General features: G+C 39.6%; 1 protein-coding gene across 3 annotated transcripts; it reads right to left on the reverse strand.

Moving 5' to 3' along the window:
* Nucleotides 1-5,930: 5,930 nt before the first annotated feature.
* On the reverse strand, nucleotides 5,931-11,079 carry LOC103519003 (tubulin glycylase 3A-like). Of its 3 annotated transcripts, XM_026830640.1 has the most exons (6): nucleotides 10,924-11,079; nucleotides 10,731-10,782; nucleotides 9,972-10,528; nucleotides 9,652-9,856; nucleotides 8,631-9,610; nucleotides 5,931-6,109 (listed from the first exon to the last, which is right to left on the reverse strand). In XM_026830640.1, the coding sequence occupies exons 1-6, from the start codon at nucleotides 10,960-10,962 to the stop codon at nucleotides 5,993-5,995; spliced, it is 1,950 nt and encodes a 649-aa protein (XP_026686441.1). In that variant the 5' UTR covers nucleotides 10,963-11,079; the 3' UTR covers nucleotides 5,931-5,992. The 3 variants fall into 3 exon arrangements, with proteins under 3 accessions (XP_026686441.1, XP_008482303.1, XP_026686442.1); XM_008484081.3 differs by lacking the exon at nucleotides 5,931-6,109 and having other exon boundaries at nucleotides 8,452-9,610; XM_026830641.1 differs by lacking the exon at nucleotides 5,931-6,109 and having other exon boundaries at nucleotides 8,452-9,581; nucleotides 9,623-9,856.
* Nucleotides 11,080-13,574: the final 2,495 nt, after the last annotated feature.

Below are 13,574 nucleotides of genomic sequence, written 5' to 3' on the forward strand. Positions count from 1 at the left end.
AAAAAACTTTTGGCAGTCTATCAATAAATTTTATTGATTGTTTCTCTCTACTCTTGAGGATGAAAGAGGATGATAAAGCGGACATCTGATATCACCGCAACCAATCAGATATAATTGACCAGTACATGGGTACATACCTACCTAGTTGAACGAGAGGGAGAAAGAGATACAAAACCAAAGAGTGATAGAAAAAAGACGGAAAAAGAAGCAGAGGGGAGACAGGGAGAAAGAAAAAGAGATCAAAAAATAATGCGGATAGGATAAGACATTAATTAGCAAAAAGCCAAATGAAGAGGGAGAATGACAAGGAAATGAGAAGGGGAAGAAGAAGAAAAAGAAGAGGAGGAGGAGGAGGAGGAGGAGGAAGAAAAATGTACCTACCTAATATTAGGACAAGGAAACCAATAGAAAGGAGAAGAAGAAAACTTACTAAACGTCTCAATTTCCCCATTTCCTACGTTTTAATCCAATAATCCACAACATACCTACCACGGATTTAATCCAATAATCAATCCACAATAACATACCACGTGCGTTCCATAACGTACCATTACGCACCGTTAGATAATCCGTTCTAATAGGAAATCCGTTAGAAAATAGGAGAAGATACAACATCAAGTAGGTATAGTAGAAACTGGGTGCAAATGATTTGTGATGGATTGGATTATAGTGTGGAAATTATAGTGGATTGGGTTATAGTGGTACATAGCTGTCGATTATTGGCTGGATTTGTGGATAATACATTAACGAGTAAAAAAATTAGGAACATGTTGACTTGGGAACACGCCATTAGCTTGAAGGGTAGCGCGTCTTTGTAAGCGTGAGGTCGCGGGTTCGAAGCGGATTTTGCTTTCCGAGAACAAACCTTATCTAACATATTATAAAATCCGCCCCGGGTCGGTATAAAACCCGTGACCATGTGCTTACAAGGCTACCCTCCAAACTAACCAGGCTGGCAATATTGTAAGTGATTTATTTAATCCTTCGAGTTAAAATTTTAAAACTTACAACTGAATCACGTTCAACAATAAAAATCAAGTAATAAATATAAGCTTTGTTAAAATAGGCAATCTCTGATTATCTGGTTATTGATTCATTAGATAATTCTTCAGTTCGATAACCTCCTGATAAGGTAACCAGGCCTAACCAGAAGATAGGTAGCCAAGAAGATGAATAAGCTAACCATAAATTTCAACCAATACCAGTTAGTTGAACCAGGTAAGTGAGGTAACTTTCAGTTTTAGGTCGCCAGTATTTATGGATTTTAAATGTTAAAATTAAATGTAACGAGGTTGATATGATTGTTTTCTGGTATATTGAAGATGGATTGAGTAAGGCGACAAGACAAGTCGTCAGATCAGAAGAAATAACGAGTATTTTTGTGTGTTTTATCACTTTTATCACAACAAATAACAACTTACCTATTTATTTTTTAATACCTTTAAATCTGCCTATTTTATGTATTTTAATGTAGCTGATTCATATTAATTTACATATTGAGGTACCTACTGATTTTTTTTTTCTTTTATGGAGTTGTCTCTGTGGCCTAAACTAGAAAAATATCGAGTGATCAAGGCCCGGGGTTAGCAGCTTAACTCCAAACACAAAAAGCCCACTCCGAGGCTTAGGTGTAGGGGCGAACAGCCCTAAAGGATGGGTTAAGCTTCTACGAATCTAATGGGCAAAACACGGTCACTGTAAAAGCCTTTGCATTTAATACTTACCTACTTACTCCGGAGTCTTCGAAGACCGCGAGGGTCCTTGACTTCCCACACCAGCCTTCTCCATTCTTGTCTATCCTGGGCGATGTTCTGCCAATCTTGTCGGATTCCAATGGATTCGAGAGACTCCCTGACACCAACTTCCCATGTGTTTCTTGGGCGTCCAACAGGTCGAGGGTTGGAGTATTGTAGGTTGAGGGTTCTCTTGATGTTGGATGTCTCTTCTGCTCGAACCAGTTCTCCTGCCCACTGGAGTATTTTATTGATGTTAAAACTCCTTTGTGTAGATAGTCCAATGTTGGATTGTTGGATTTTTCTCCAATGTTGGATTTTTTGATAGTGCTAGGAAATTCAGTGGAAGCAGTATAGCAGACTCTACTATACTTCCACTAGTTCTAGCAGACGCATCAATAACACATTAACAAGGCCCCATACAACATGCGAGGATCCGTTATAGTAAACTAGTCAGGCGAATCAACAGTCCATTACAGTCCAACATTGGAGATAATATCTCCAGATAATGGATATAATATCTCCAATGTTGTATTTTTTGATAGTGCTAGGAAATTCAGTGGAAGTAGTATAGCAGACTCTACTATACCTACTTCCACTAGTTCTAGTAGACGCATCAATAACACATTAACAAGGCCCCATACAACATGCGAGGATCCGTTATAGTAAACTAGTCAGGCGAATCAACAGTCCATTAGTAGATATTACTTTTATTTAGTAGATATGACTATTATTTAGGAAATATTACTATTATTTAGTAATTCTAGTCGATATCAATATTATTTAGTAGATGTTACTATTCTCAAATAGGTAAATTATTTAGAAGATATTACTATTATTTAGTAGATATGACTATTATTTAGGAAATATTACTATTATTTTGTAATTCTAGTCGATATCAATATTATTTAGTAGATGTTACTATTCTCAAATATATCTTCTTATACCTATATATATTCTCCTTTTTCTTCGCCTTTTCCTTTGTACAGACGGGGTCGGCGTTTTTCGTCAGCCTCTCAGTCAGCCCTAACTAGGGTGATTGCTTTGGGCTGACATTTGGTTTTGGCTACAAGTTTTACGAGTGCCCTTCGCACTCAACCTTTGCTATTTCTTTAACAATGGAAATTCAGGCTGGAATCCTCCCTGTTTAAATCTTTCTTCTTATTCTTCTTCCTCTTCTCCTCCCTCTTCTTCTTCTTCTTCTTCTTCTCTTTCTTCTTATTCCTCTTCTCCTTCTCTTTCTTCTTATTCTTCTTCCTCTTCTTCTTCTCTTTCTTCTTATTCTTCTTCCTCTTCTTCTTCCTCCTCTTCTTCTTCCTCGTCTCCTCTTCTTCTTCCTCCTCTTCTTCTTCCTCTTCTCCTTCTTCTTCCTCCTCTTCTTCCTCGTCTCCTCTTCTTCTTCCTCCTCTTCTTCTTCCTCGTCTCCTCCTCTTCTTCTTCCTCGTCTCCTCTTCTTCTTCTTCTTGATCCTCGTCTCCTCTTCTTCTTCTTCTTCTTCTTCTTCTTCCTCCTCCTTCCTCAATATGAGAGTCGATTTTCTTTCACTTGTCATTGTCACCTGGTAAATGATCGTCCTATGGTTAGAATATCACTGAGGTCCCATCATTTCTTTGTTTACCATTTTATATACCTACTGGTGAACGATGCCATTGGCTCTAATAGCTAGGCCAGAGGCTCCCAATCTGTGGTATTTCTGGTGGTACGCGAAGAGATTTGAAAACTCCATTTCTCTTATCTATCTCGTAAATACGAAAAACAAATCTGACAACCCTAGTTGGGATAGAAAAAAAAATCTACAATCAGTACACCAAAAAATTGACATCGTAGGTACTATGATTAACACAAAAATTTCGCTTTCGGCGCTATAATTTCTTTATTTAACCCCCAAATTACACTAAATTGACGTTTGGTGGTACGCCAAAAGAACCTTGATGTGTCAGGTGGTACGCAGTACTCAGTTTGTGAAACCCTGCTAGGCTATTGAATAGTTTAGGTGCCTATTGAAAGATGCCACTATCTCCATCACACTAGCTATCGCAATCAAACTACTATCACCTTACTATCATTAAGGAGAGGTTTTCATTTTCTCTTTCCAATTGCAATAATTAGCGATGACAATATGGGACAGGTGATAGTTATGGTGACAGAGCTGTTTATGGAAGTATGGATGGGCCTAGCAGTTTTCCAATAGGTGTTGATTGCTCATGAATAGGGTCTCATAAGAGTTGTTTGTGCTCTTCTTCTTCCTCCTCCTCTTCCTCTTCTTCTTCTTCCTCTTCTCCTTCCTCCTCTTCTTCTTCCTCGTCTCCTCCTCTTCTTCCTCGTCTCCTCTTCTTCTTCCTCGTCTCCTCTTCTTCTTCCTCCTCCTCTTCTTCCTCCTCTTCTTCTTCCTCGTCTCCTCCTCTTCTTCCTCGTCTCCTCTTCTTCTTCCTCCTCTTCTTCTTCCTCGTCTCCTCCTCTTCTTCCTCGTCTCCTCTTCTTCTTCCTCTTCTTCTTCCTCTTCTTCTTCCTCCTCTTCTTCTTCCTCGTCTCCTCCTCTTCTTCCTCGTCTCCTCTTCTTCTTCCTCTTCTTCTTCCTCCTCTTCTTCCTCCTCTTCTTCTTCCTCGTCTCCTCCTCTTCTTCTTCTTCTTCTTCTTCTTCTTGATCCTCGTCTTCTTCTTCTTTTTCTTCTTCCTCCTCTCCCTCCTCCTCCGATATGAGAGTCGATTTTCTTTCACTTGTCATTGTCACCTGGTAAATGATCGTCCTATGGTTAGAATATCACTGAGGTCCCATCATTTCTTTGTTTACCATAATATACCTACTGGTGAACGATGCCATTGGTTCTAATAGCTAGGCCAGAGGCTCCCAATCTGTGGTATTTCTGGTGGTAGGCGAAGAGATTTGAAAACCCCATTTCTATTATCTATCTCGTAAATACGAAAAACAAATTTGACAACCCTAGTTGAAAGAGAAAAAAAAAAAAATCTACAATCAGTACACCAAAAAATTGACATCGTACTATGATTAACACAAAAATTTCGCTTTCGGCGCTATAATTTCTTTATTTAACCCCCCACTCTACACTAATCTGATGTTTGGTGGTACGCCAAAAGAACCTTGAGGTGTCAAGTGGTACGCAGTACTCAGTTTGTGAAACCCTGCTAGGCTATTGAATAGTTTAGGTGCCTATTGAAAGATGCCACTATCTCTAGATTCTAGAGATAGTGGCATCTTGAGTCTAGAATCTCCATCACACTAGCTATCGCAATCAAACTACTATCACCTTACTATCATTAAGGAGAGGTTTTCATTTTCTCTTTCCAATTGCAATAATTAGCGATGACAATATGGGACAGGTGATAGTTATGGTGACAGAGCTGTTTATGGAAGTATGGATGGGCCTAGCAGTTTTCCAATAGGTTTCCAGGAGTGATGGATAGGTCATCAGGGGAAGTGTCAGGCTGTTTTTTTTATTTTTAGATTAGAGGTTTGATAGGGAGAACTGTAATTGCCAAGGTCTTATAAGAGAGAAGGAAGACAGGATAGGAGAAAGCCAGCCGTTCCGAAAACCAACCTTACAAGGCAGACGCGCTACCAACCAAGCTAACTAGGCTGGCATGTCAGGATGAAAACCTTGGCTAGGTACTGTTTTGAATTTCGAGGGTGATTTATGCACCATGGTACGGGATGTCTTCGGAATTAGCCATTTGTAGATAGGGCAGCGACCCTCGGGGATAGAACGTTAAATGCATCAGTTCCCATTGGACCACTAAAGTTAAGAATGAAGCAACGTTGCTCATGGTTGGTATGCGAATAGGTGACCATCTGGGCAATCGCGTGCTCCTGGCTTTACCAGCCTCACTAACACTCGTATTTATGAACAAGAATGATCGTTCTTAGATCAGTCTCAAGTCAAAATTGATCAATCAAATGCATTAGCGATGACAATATGGGACAGGTGATAGTTATGGTGACAGCGCTGTTTATGGAAGTATGGATGGGCCTAGCAGTTTTCCAATAGGTTTCCAGGAGTGATGGATAGGTCATCAGGGGAAGTGTCAGGCTGGCCTCCTTACAGTAGAGTTTCCTATAAAAAGAGTAGGTAATGAACTACTTGCCTACTCCAAGTACCTATAGGTATGGTTATGTGAGAAATTCTGGATATACCTAAATACATACATGCTAGGCATTCTAAAATATTCAATTCGTACAAGTTCGTTTCTAGTCATGTTTACATATGTACATACAAAGGTATGAGTATGATTGTAGATTGAATTCAGATAGTTTTCCTGCTCTTGTGCGTGGCGGTTTTGTGCAACTTCCACACCCTCACGGCTTTCTTCCATTCCAACAAATCCACTTGTGTGGTCTTCATAGCTTGTGTCAGCCTCTCCTTGTCTGTTGCTTGAGACAGCCCCAACTAGACGAGCGGATAAGTAGATCACCGAAATGGTAGGCTTTAAAAAAGTGGTAGACTTGAAAATCTAACATCAACGTTGGGGGAATCCTAAGGGTAGGTAGTTAAGTATTAGGTATTAAATGGATTCCATATTACCTACCAACTCCTCAGTGCGTCTACTCACTGCTTCCTAATGAAAAAAGATGACCCTCCTCAGTGTGAAGTGTGTAACTGCAGGCTAACTGTTCTCCATATCCTCAAGTATTGCACCAAATATCAGTCCCTCAGGTGTCCTGACGATCTCCCAAAATGTTTGATTCATGTGGCCGTCCCAAATCAATCATATTCCACAAATTCTAATAATAGGTAACTCTTACTTGTAATAACAATGGGTAAGAGTTACTCGCTATCAAACACACATAGGGAAAGGAATATCGAACAATGGTAATTACCTAATGAGCCGAGTAACCTCATTACTGTCAATTAAAAACATCTGCGGCAACACTGGACAATGTAGAGAGAAATAACTATCATATCGGCAACATTATTGAAAAAAGAAAACATAAACCAATAGGTACCTACATATAAAGAAAGAAAGAGAGAAAGAAAGAAAGAAAGAAAGAAAGAAAGGAGGAAAGCAAGAAAGAAAAGAGAGGAAGAAAGACAACAAGAAGAAATAATAAATTATATATTTTAAAGAAAGAATAAATAAATAAATAAATGATAGATAATAATAATTCCAGCCAACGTTCCCCATTACTATTCTCAAATAATGGTGGGGATAAATTTCCATACCTCGCGCCTCGGTGGGGATTGAACCCACGCCCTCCTGGTTACCAGGCTAGCGTCTTGACCACTACAACACCGAGGCAAGTTTATGAAATTTTATGTCAATTAACCCACATTACACTTCTGTCACGTTAGGGTAGGTAATTCCAGGTACAAACTGGAATTGTGTGGAATAGGTATGTAACTTGTTATTAAAGTTAATTGTACAGAATTCCATTTCAATTATTTATTAAACCAATCAATAATTAATTATAATTCATTACACCACATGAATACTTGAGATCTTATTCTATAATTCTAATTGTCGTATAATGGTTATAGGGCAGTCCTAGCATAACTGACACTCCTAGGAGCTGTAACAGTTCTATAGGTAATTAAAAATTTACGATGAAGGAAACTTGCTCTAGCTTTTACTACATGTGTATTGGATGTTTTTGTCATTTTATTATCCGATTTATTTACATAATTACCTGGGTAAGTTCTTTTCTACTTTTCTATTTGGAAACATATCATCTGTACTCATAACATAAGGAGTTTTGTCATCTCCACTAATTACAAGATAGCACTAGGTATGATGTTGTTGTTGTTGTTAAAGGCACAGCTGAAGCCGGGGGTTTGATGGTCTCCAGCCAGGCTTAGCTGGCTCGTCCTGAACCAAATGCTTGACTGTGCGATCAACCATCATGAGGACTTGGGCTTTTTCTTTTAAAGCCATGTAAACCCCATTTTAACTGCCAGCTAGTTAGGCTGGTTTAGCGTTTGCTAGTCTGCACTAAGATAGCACTACGCTCTAAACTGGCTAATTTTTGGAAATTTGTCATCTCCACTAATTTCAAGATAACACTTTGTTCTATCTAGGCTGGCTGATTTGTGAAATTCGTCATCTCCACTAACGTGTATTATCTAATTGGTATAGTGCAGTAGACCGCAGAAAAAACCTCACACTTTGATAAACTGCATCTCATTCTATCACTAGATTCACTAGTATCAGCTTAGAAGGATGTGGCTCATCGTAAAACCTAGCACGCGATGACTTCAATTATGTTCATCATCACACAATTGAATTAATTGCAAACTTACCATTATTACTTACCACTATGATTATTGTTACTTACCATTATGTTCATTATTATTACTTACCATTAAACTTGTTTTATTACTTACCATTGTGCTTATATTATTAGATATTACTTCCCATGTCACAGTCAGATGGATAAGCGTGCAGACACTATGGTTCAGAGATCAGGGCGGATGGATGGGATTATCTAGGATCTATATTACCTATAATCTACTTGTACCTGTAGGTAGGTATTATAGGTAGCTAGGTTTCAGGTAGTACGTACTATTATCTAGCTAGGTAAGAAGGTAGGTAATCTTATCTAATGCAGAATTTATTGGAGCCTCCTTACAGTAGAGTTTCCTATAAAAAGAGTAGGTAATGAACTACTTGCCTACTCCAAGTACCTATAGGTATGGTTATGTGAGAAATTCTGGATATACCTAAATACATACATGCTAGGCATTCTAAAATATTCAATTCGTACAAGTTCGTTTCTAGTCATGTTTACATATGTACATACAAAGGTATGAGTATGATTGTAGATTGAATTCAGATAGTTTTCCTGCTCTTGTGCGTGGCGGTTTTGTGCAACTTCCACACCCTCACGGCTTTCTTCCATTCCAACAAATCCACTTGTGTGGTCTTCATAGCTTGTGTCAGCCTCTCCTTGTCTGTTGCTTGAGACAGCCCCAACTCTTTGCAATAGATCAGATGGAACTTCCCCGTATCAACCGAGTTTTGAAAGCTACTCAGTGGATTCCGTTCAGCCGTCACCACTTTGACCATGTCTGTGAGTAGCTCTGTTGTTTTCTTAGCGATGATACTTGTGGTGGGGGAGAGGCCTGGTCCGTTGTTCACTTCAATCAGACAGGGCTGATAGTTTTCGTGGATCAGGAAATCAGCTCCGAATAGTTGGAATGAGTTCTTCCGAAGATCAATATAATTGATACTCTGTGCACATCGCATGATGGTTACTATAGACTCTTCCATCGCCTTCATAATCATGTCCCATTTCCTCGGCAAGTTCATGTTCTTGGTGAAGTAATCCCTCAACTGTTTGAAGTCCCACATGAGTTCTGCAGGCAGTTGTGGAGGATCTCGGACATTCCTGTATTGCTTCTGTATCCGGACGTTCGTCAGATGGCGCGCTTCGTCGAGTAAGATATTCGAGTATGGCTTGGAACAGAACCGTACGTATCCTTCATGGTAGACCCAGATCTTGAACTTGTCGATGTTAGTGATCACGTACCACACTCTCAAGTCAAACTTAACACCATGGATGAGTAGCGGCTTCTCAATATACTTCTGTACAACACAGCGGGGACACGTCAAGTTCTTGAGTGTCCCTATAGCGCGCTTGATGTCCTCCAACTGACGGTAGATCCTTATCCCATGTCCGGAACAGTTGGCCACGGGTTTGAGTACCCACACATTGTGTGTGCCATCATACATCTCCTGTTTGTTGTATTCCTCAACACTCTCTACCACATGCTTCGCCCGGGCAAACACATGTTGCATTTCATCTTCACCAATAAACTTGAACGTCGCCCTTTGGTTTGACAAGTTGTAAACGTCCTGTCCAAACTCAGTCCATGCCTGAGTGACATCCTCTGGTTCCTCTAACTGGTAACGGTCTAGTGTGTTGCCTTCTCTGGTTCCTCTATCTGGTAACGGTCTAGTGTGTTACCTTCAACAAATTCTAACTGAAGAGCTTTGATGCGTCTCAGACAAACCGCCTCCGCGAAGTCAAAGGTTTTCCATGGAATAGCGCCGTCCAGGGAGTAAACAGGTTTGTGCTTTTCAAAGCAATACTTGACGTATCTCATCAGACTGAAGCAACTGGTCTCTCTAAAGTTCTGCACAAAGCGTCTCATAGAGATTTCATTCGACATGTTAAAAGACAGGTTTGTGCTTTTCAAAGCAATGCTTGACGTATCTCATCAGACTGAAGCAACTGGTCTCTCTAAAGTTCTGCACAAAGCGTCTCATAGAGATTTCATTCGACATGTTAAAACCACGAGGGTACTTCAGACTGTCGCTGTCGTTTTTGAATACGGGTGTACTCTCAAGACAAATGTTGAGACCGAGCTTACTGCAAAAGTTACACTTGGGGAAGTAACTGACTACGGTGTCTGGTTCGAGAGCAGACCACGTGATGTAGTTCTTCCTCAACGCAAACAGGAGGTCAGGTTTCCTCTCTGCCAAGGCGTCCGACATGTATTTCTGTTCATAGTATTGTGACGTCACCTGTTCTGGTTTTTCATTTTTGATGATATACGGTGCCGAGTCGAGGTTGGTCAGCATGAATTCTTTCCGAAGTGTAAAGTCTGTGTAGGTTCTCTTGCTGTCTATCTTTTCCACCCAACCCATATTGACTAGTTTGTGTCTGACAGCTGGATAGTAACCGAGAATGGCGAAGATCATGTTCTTCTCAACAGCTTCTTTCACTTTCATATTCAGAATGTTACGCCGTGACATGTCCATGGTGTAGCCAATGTCCAGCATCCTCCTCTTACGGCGAACGTAGTCGGTCATTTCCGAGATGTAGTTCAAGAAGTTGTAGTCTGAAAATTAAACAAGGTCAGTTTCGAAGAAAAGGCAGGACGAGCGGATAAGTAGATCACCGAAATGGTAGGCTTTAAAAAAGTGGTAGACTTGAAAATCAAACATCAACGTTGGGGGAATCCTAAGGGTAGGTAGTTAAGTATTAGTATTAGGTCTTAAATGGATTCCATATTACCTACCAACTCCTCAGTGCGTCCTTACCTTGATAATGTTCGAGTTTTCGACTTCTTTCGTCCTTTTCATGACCATCCCTCTGGAAGTAGGTAGAATGGGCAATGTGAGATTTTGGAAAGCGTCTCCTTATTTGAGGATCAGTTGGGAGACCAATTTTCTGTACAGATAATGATGCTAATGTAGCTATCAAACTCTTTGGCTCACTGACTCACTCACTCACCTGTTTTGAGCCACGTGGGGTGGCTGGTCTGAGCTGCATTCTCGTAACAGTTTAGCTATTCCTACTAAAATTTTGATCCCTCTGAGTGTGAAGTTACGGTAAATTTAATAAACTGTACCAGAATTTGAGGTTACTTCGATATAACCGTCTCTCGTATGAGACGTCTGCTGGCTATTTCGGGGGAGCGCTTGAGGACAATTGAGGATTTTCTTTGAGCATTTATCCTGACCGGATAATGTTCGTTCTCAGACCGGCTGGATTTCTCCTATCCTGTCTTCCTTCTCTATTCGATTTCGGGACGATAAGACCTTAACAGTTACATACAGTTCCCTCTGTCAAACTTAAAAAAAAAATCCAAAGAATTTTATTAAATATAAAGTTTACACATGCCACAAGTTTAGGGTGGAGGAACTCTATTATTGGGTTACTTCCCCTGATTTAGGCTGATGGAATTATATATTATATTATATATTATAGTGTCGAGCTTCCCGATACAGGGTTCAATATTAGAGTGCCGCAACCCATCAGTCACCTGATTGGGCTGCCGGCACCCTAGTTTTTTTTCTCAGTGCAGTGAAGATTGAAGTTCAGGTGAAGGTATGATAAGATGACGTGCCTGACATGTCCATCACATGCATAAGATGAGAGACATGCATGACAACTTTATTACATGCATAATTTACATGCTGGTGACATGAGAGGGAAAGTTGAGTGTGAAGTTTATGACTTCTATACACAGAAGAAAGATATCATAAGAAACTACAAGGTATATATATATATATAGTTATTAGGTGTCTTGATTCTGGATATTCTTCGAATCCGGTCTTGTGATAGCATCTCCATTTGGCATAGGATCTGACGCGTCAAAACACTTGAACCAGATTCCCAGATTGATCACCCCCAGCCAACGTTCCCCATTACTATTCTCAAATAATGGTGGGGATAAATTTCCATACCTCGCGCCTCGGCGAGGATTGAACCCACGCCCTCCTGGTTACCAGGCTAGCGTCTTGACCACTACAACACCGAGGCAAGTTTATGAAATTCCATCAGTCAGTCAGTCACCAGTCTCAATTAACCCACATTACACTTCTGTCATGTCAGGGTAGGTAAAGAATGCAATATAATACAAACTGGAATAGGTATGAAACTTGTTATTAATGTTATTTGTACAGAATTCTATTTCAATTATTTATTAAACCAATCAATAATTAATTATAATTCATTACAACACATGAATACTTGAGATCTTATTCTATAATTCTAATTGTCGATGTCGTATAATGGTTATAGGGCAGTCCTATATAGCATAACTGACACTCCTAGGAGCTGTAACAGTTCTATAGGTACCTAATTAAAATTTACGATGAAGGAAACTTGCTCTAGCTTTTACTAGATGTGTATTGGACGTTTTTGTCATTTTATTATCCGATTTATTTACATAATTACCTAGGTAAGTTCTTTTCTACTTGGAAACATGTGTCATCTGTACTCATAACATAAGGAGTTTTGTCATATCCACTAATTACAAGATAGCACTAGGTATGTTGTTGTTGTTAACGGCATAGCTGAAGCCGGGGGTTTGATAGTCTCCAGCCAGGTTTAGCTGGCTCGTCCTGAACCAAATGCTTGAATGTGCGATCAACCATCATGAGGACTTGGGCTTTTTCTTTTAAAGCCATGTAAACCCCATTTTAAGTGCCAGCTAGTTAGGCTGGTTTAGCGTTTGCTAGTCTGCACTAAGATAGCACTATGCTCTAAGCTGGCTAATTTTTGGAAATTTGTCATCTCCACTAATTTCAAGATAACACTATGCTCGGTTTGCCAGTCTGCACTAAGATAGCACTATGCTCTAAGCTGGCTAAATTTTGGAAATTTGACATCTCCACTAATTTCAAAATAACACTATGTTCTAGGCTGGCTGATTTGTGAAATTCGTCATCTCCACTAACGTGTATTATCTAATTGGTAGTGCAGTAGACCGCAGTAAAACCTCACACTTTGATAAACTGCACCTCATTCTATCACTAGATTCACTAGTATCTGTTGAGAAGGATGTGGCTCATCGTAAAACCTAGCACGCGATGACTTCAATTATGTTCATCATCACACAATTGAATTAATTGCAAACTTACCATTATTACTTACCATTATGTTCATTATTATTACTTACCATTATACTTGTTTTATTACTTACCATTGTGCTTATATTATTAGATATTACTTCCCATGTCACAGTCAGATGGATAAGCGTGCAGACACTATGGTTCAGAGATCAGGGCGGACGGATGGGATTATCTAGGATCTATGTATATTACCTATAATCTACTTGTACCTGTAGGTAGGTATTATAGGTAGCTAGGTTTCAGGTAGTACGTACTTTTATCTACCTAGGTAAGAAGGTAGGTAATCTTATCTAATGCAGAATTTATTGGATCCTCCTTACAGTAGAGTTTCCTATAAAAAGAGTAGGTAAATAACTACTTGCCTACTCCAAGTACCTAGGTATAGTTATGTGAGAAATTCTGGATATACCTAAATACATACATGCTAGGCATTCTAAAATATTCAATTCGTACAAGTTCGTTTCTAGTCATGTTTACATTATGTATACAAAGGTACGAGTATGATTGTAGAATTGTAGATTGAAT

Source organism: Diaphorina citri, unplaced genomic scaffold, assembly GCF_000475195.1.
Source record: "Diaphorina citri unplaced genomic scaffold, Diaci psyllid genome assembly version 1.1 scaffold2478, whole genome shotgun sequence".
In the NCBI taxonomy this organism is placed as follows: domain Eukaryota; kingdom Metazoa; phylum Arthropoda; class Insecta; order Hemiptera; family Psyllidae; genus Diaphorina; species Diaphorina citri.

Coding starts and splice junctions, on each gene's coding strand:
- LOC103519003 (XM_026830640.1), bottom strand. CDS start 10,962: ATGCAGCTCAGACCAGCCACCCCACGTGGCTCAAAACAG. Junction 10,783..10,923: donor CCCCACGTGGCTCAAAACAG/GTGAGTGAGTGA, acceptor ACCTACTTCCAG/AGGGATGGTCATGAAAAGGA. Junction 6,110..8,630: donor TGTCTCAAGCAACAGACAAG/GAGAGGCTGACA, acceptor GCAACAGACAAG/GAGAGGCTGACACAAGCTAT.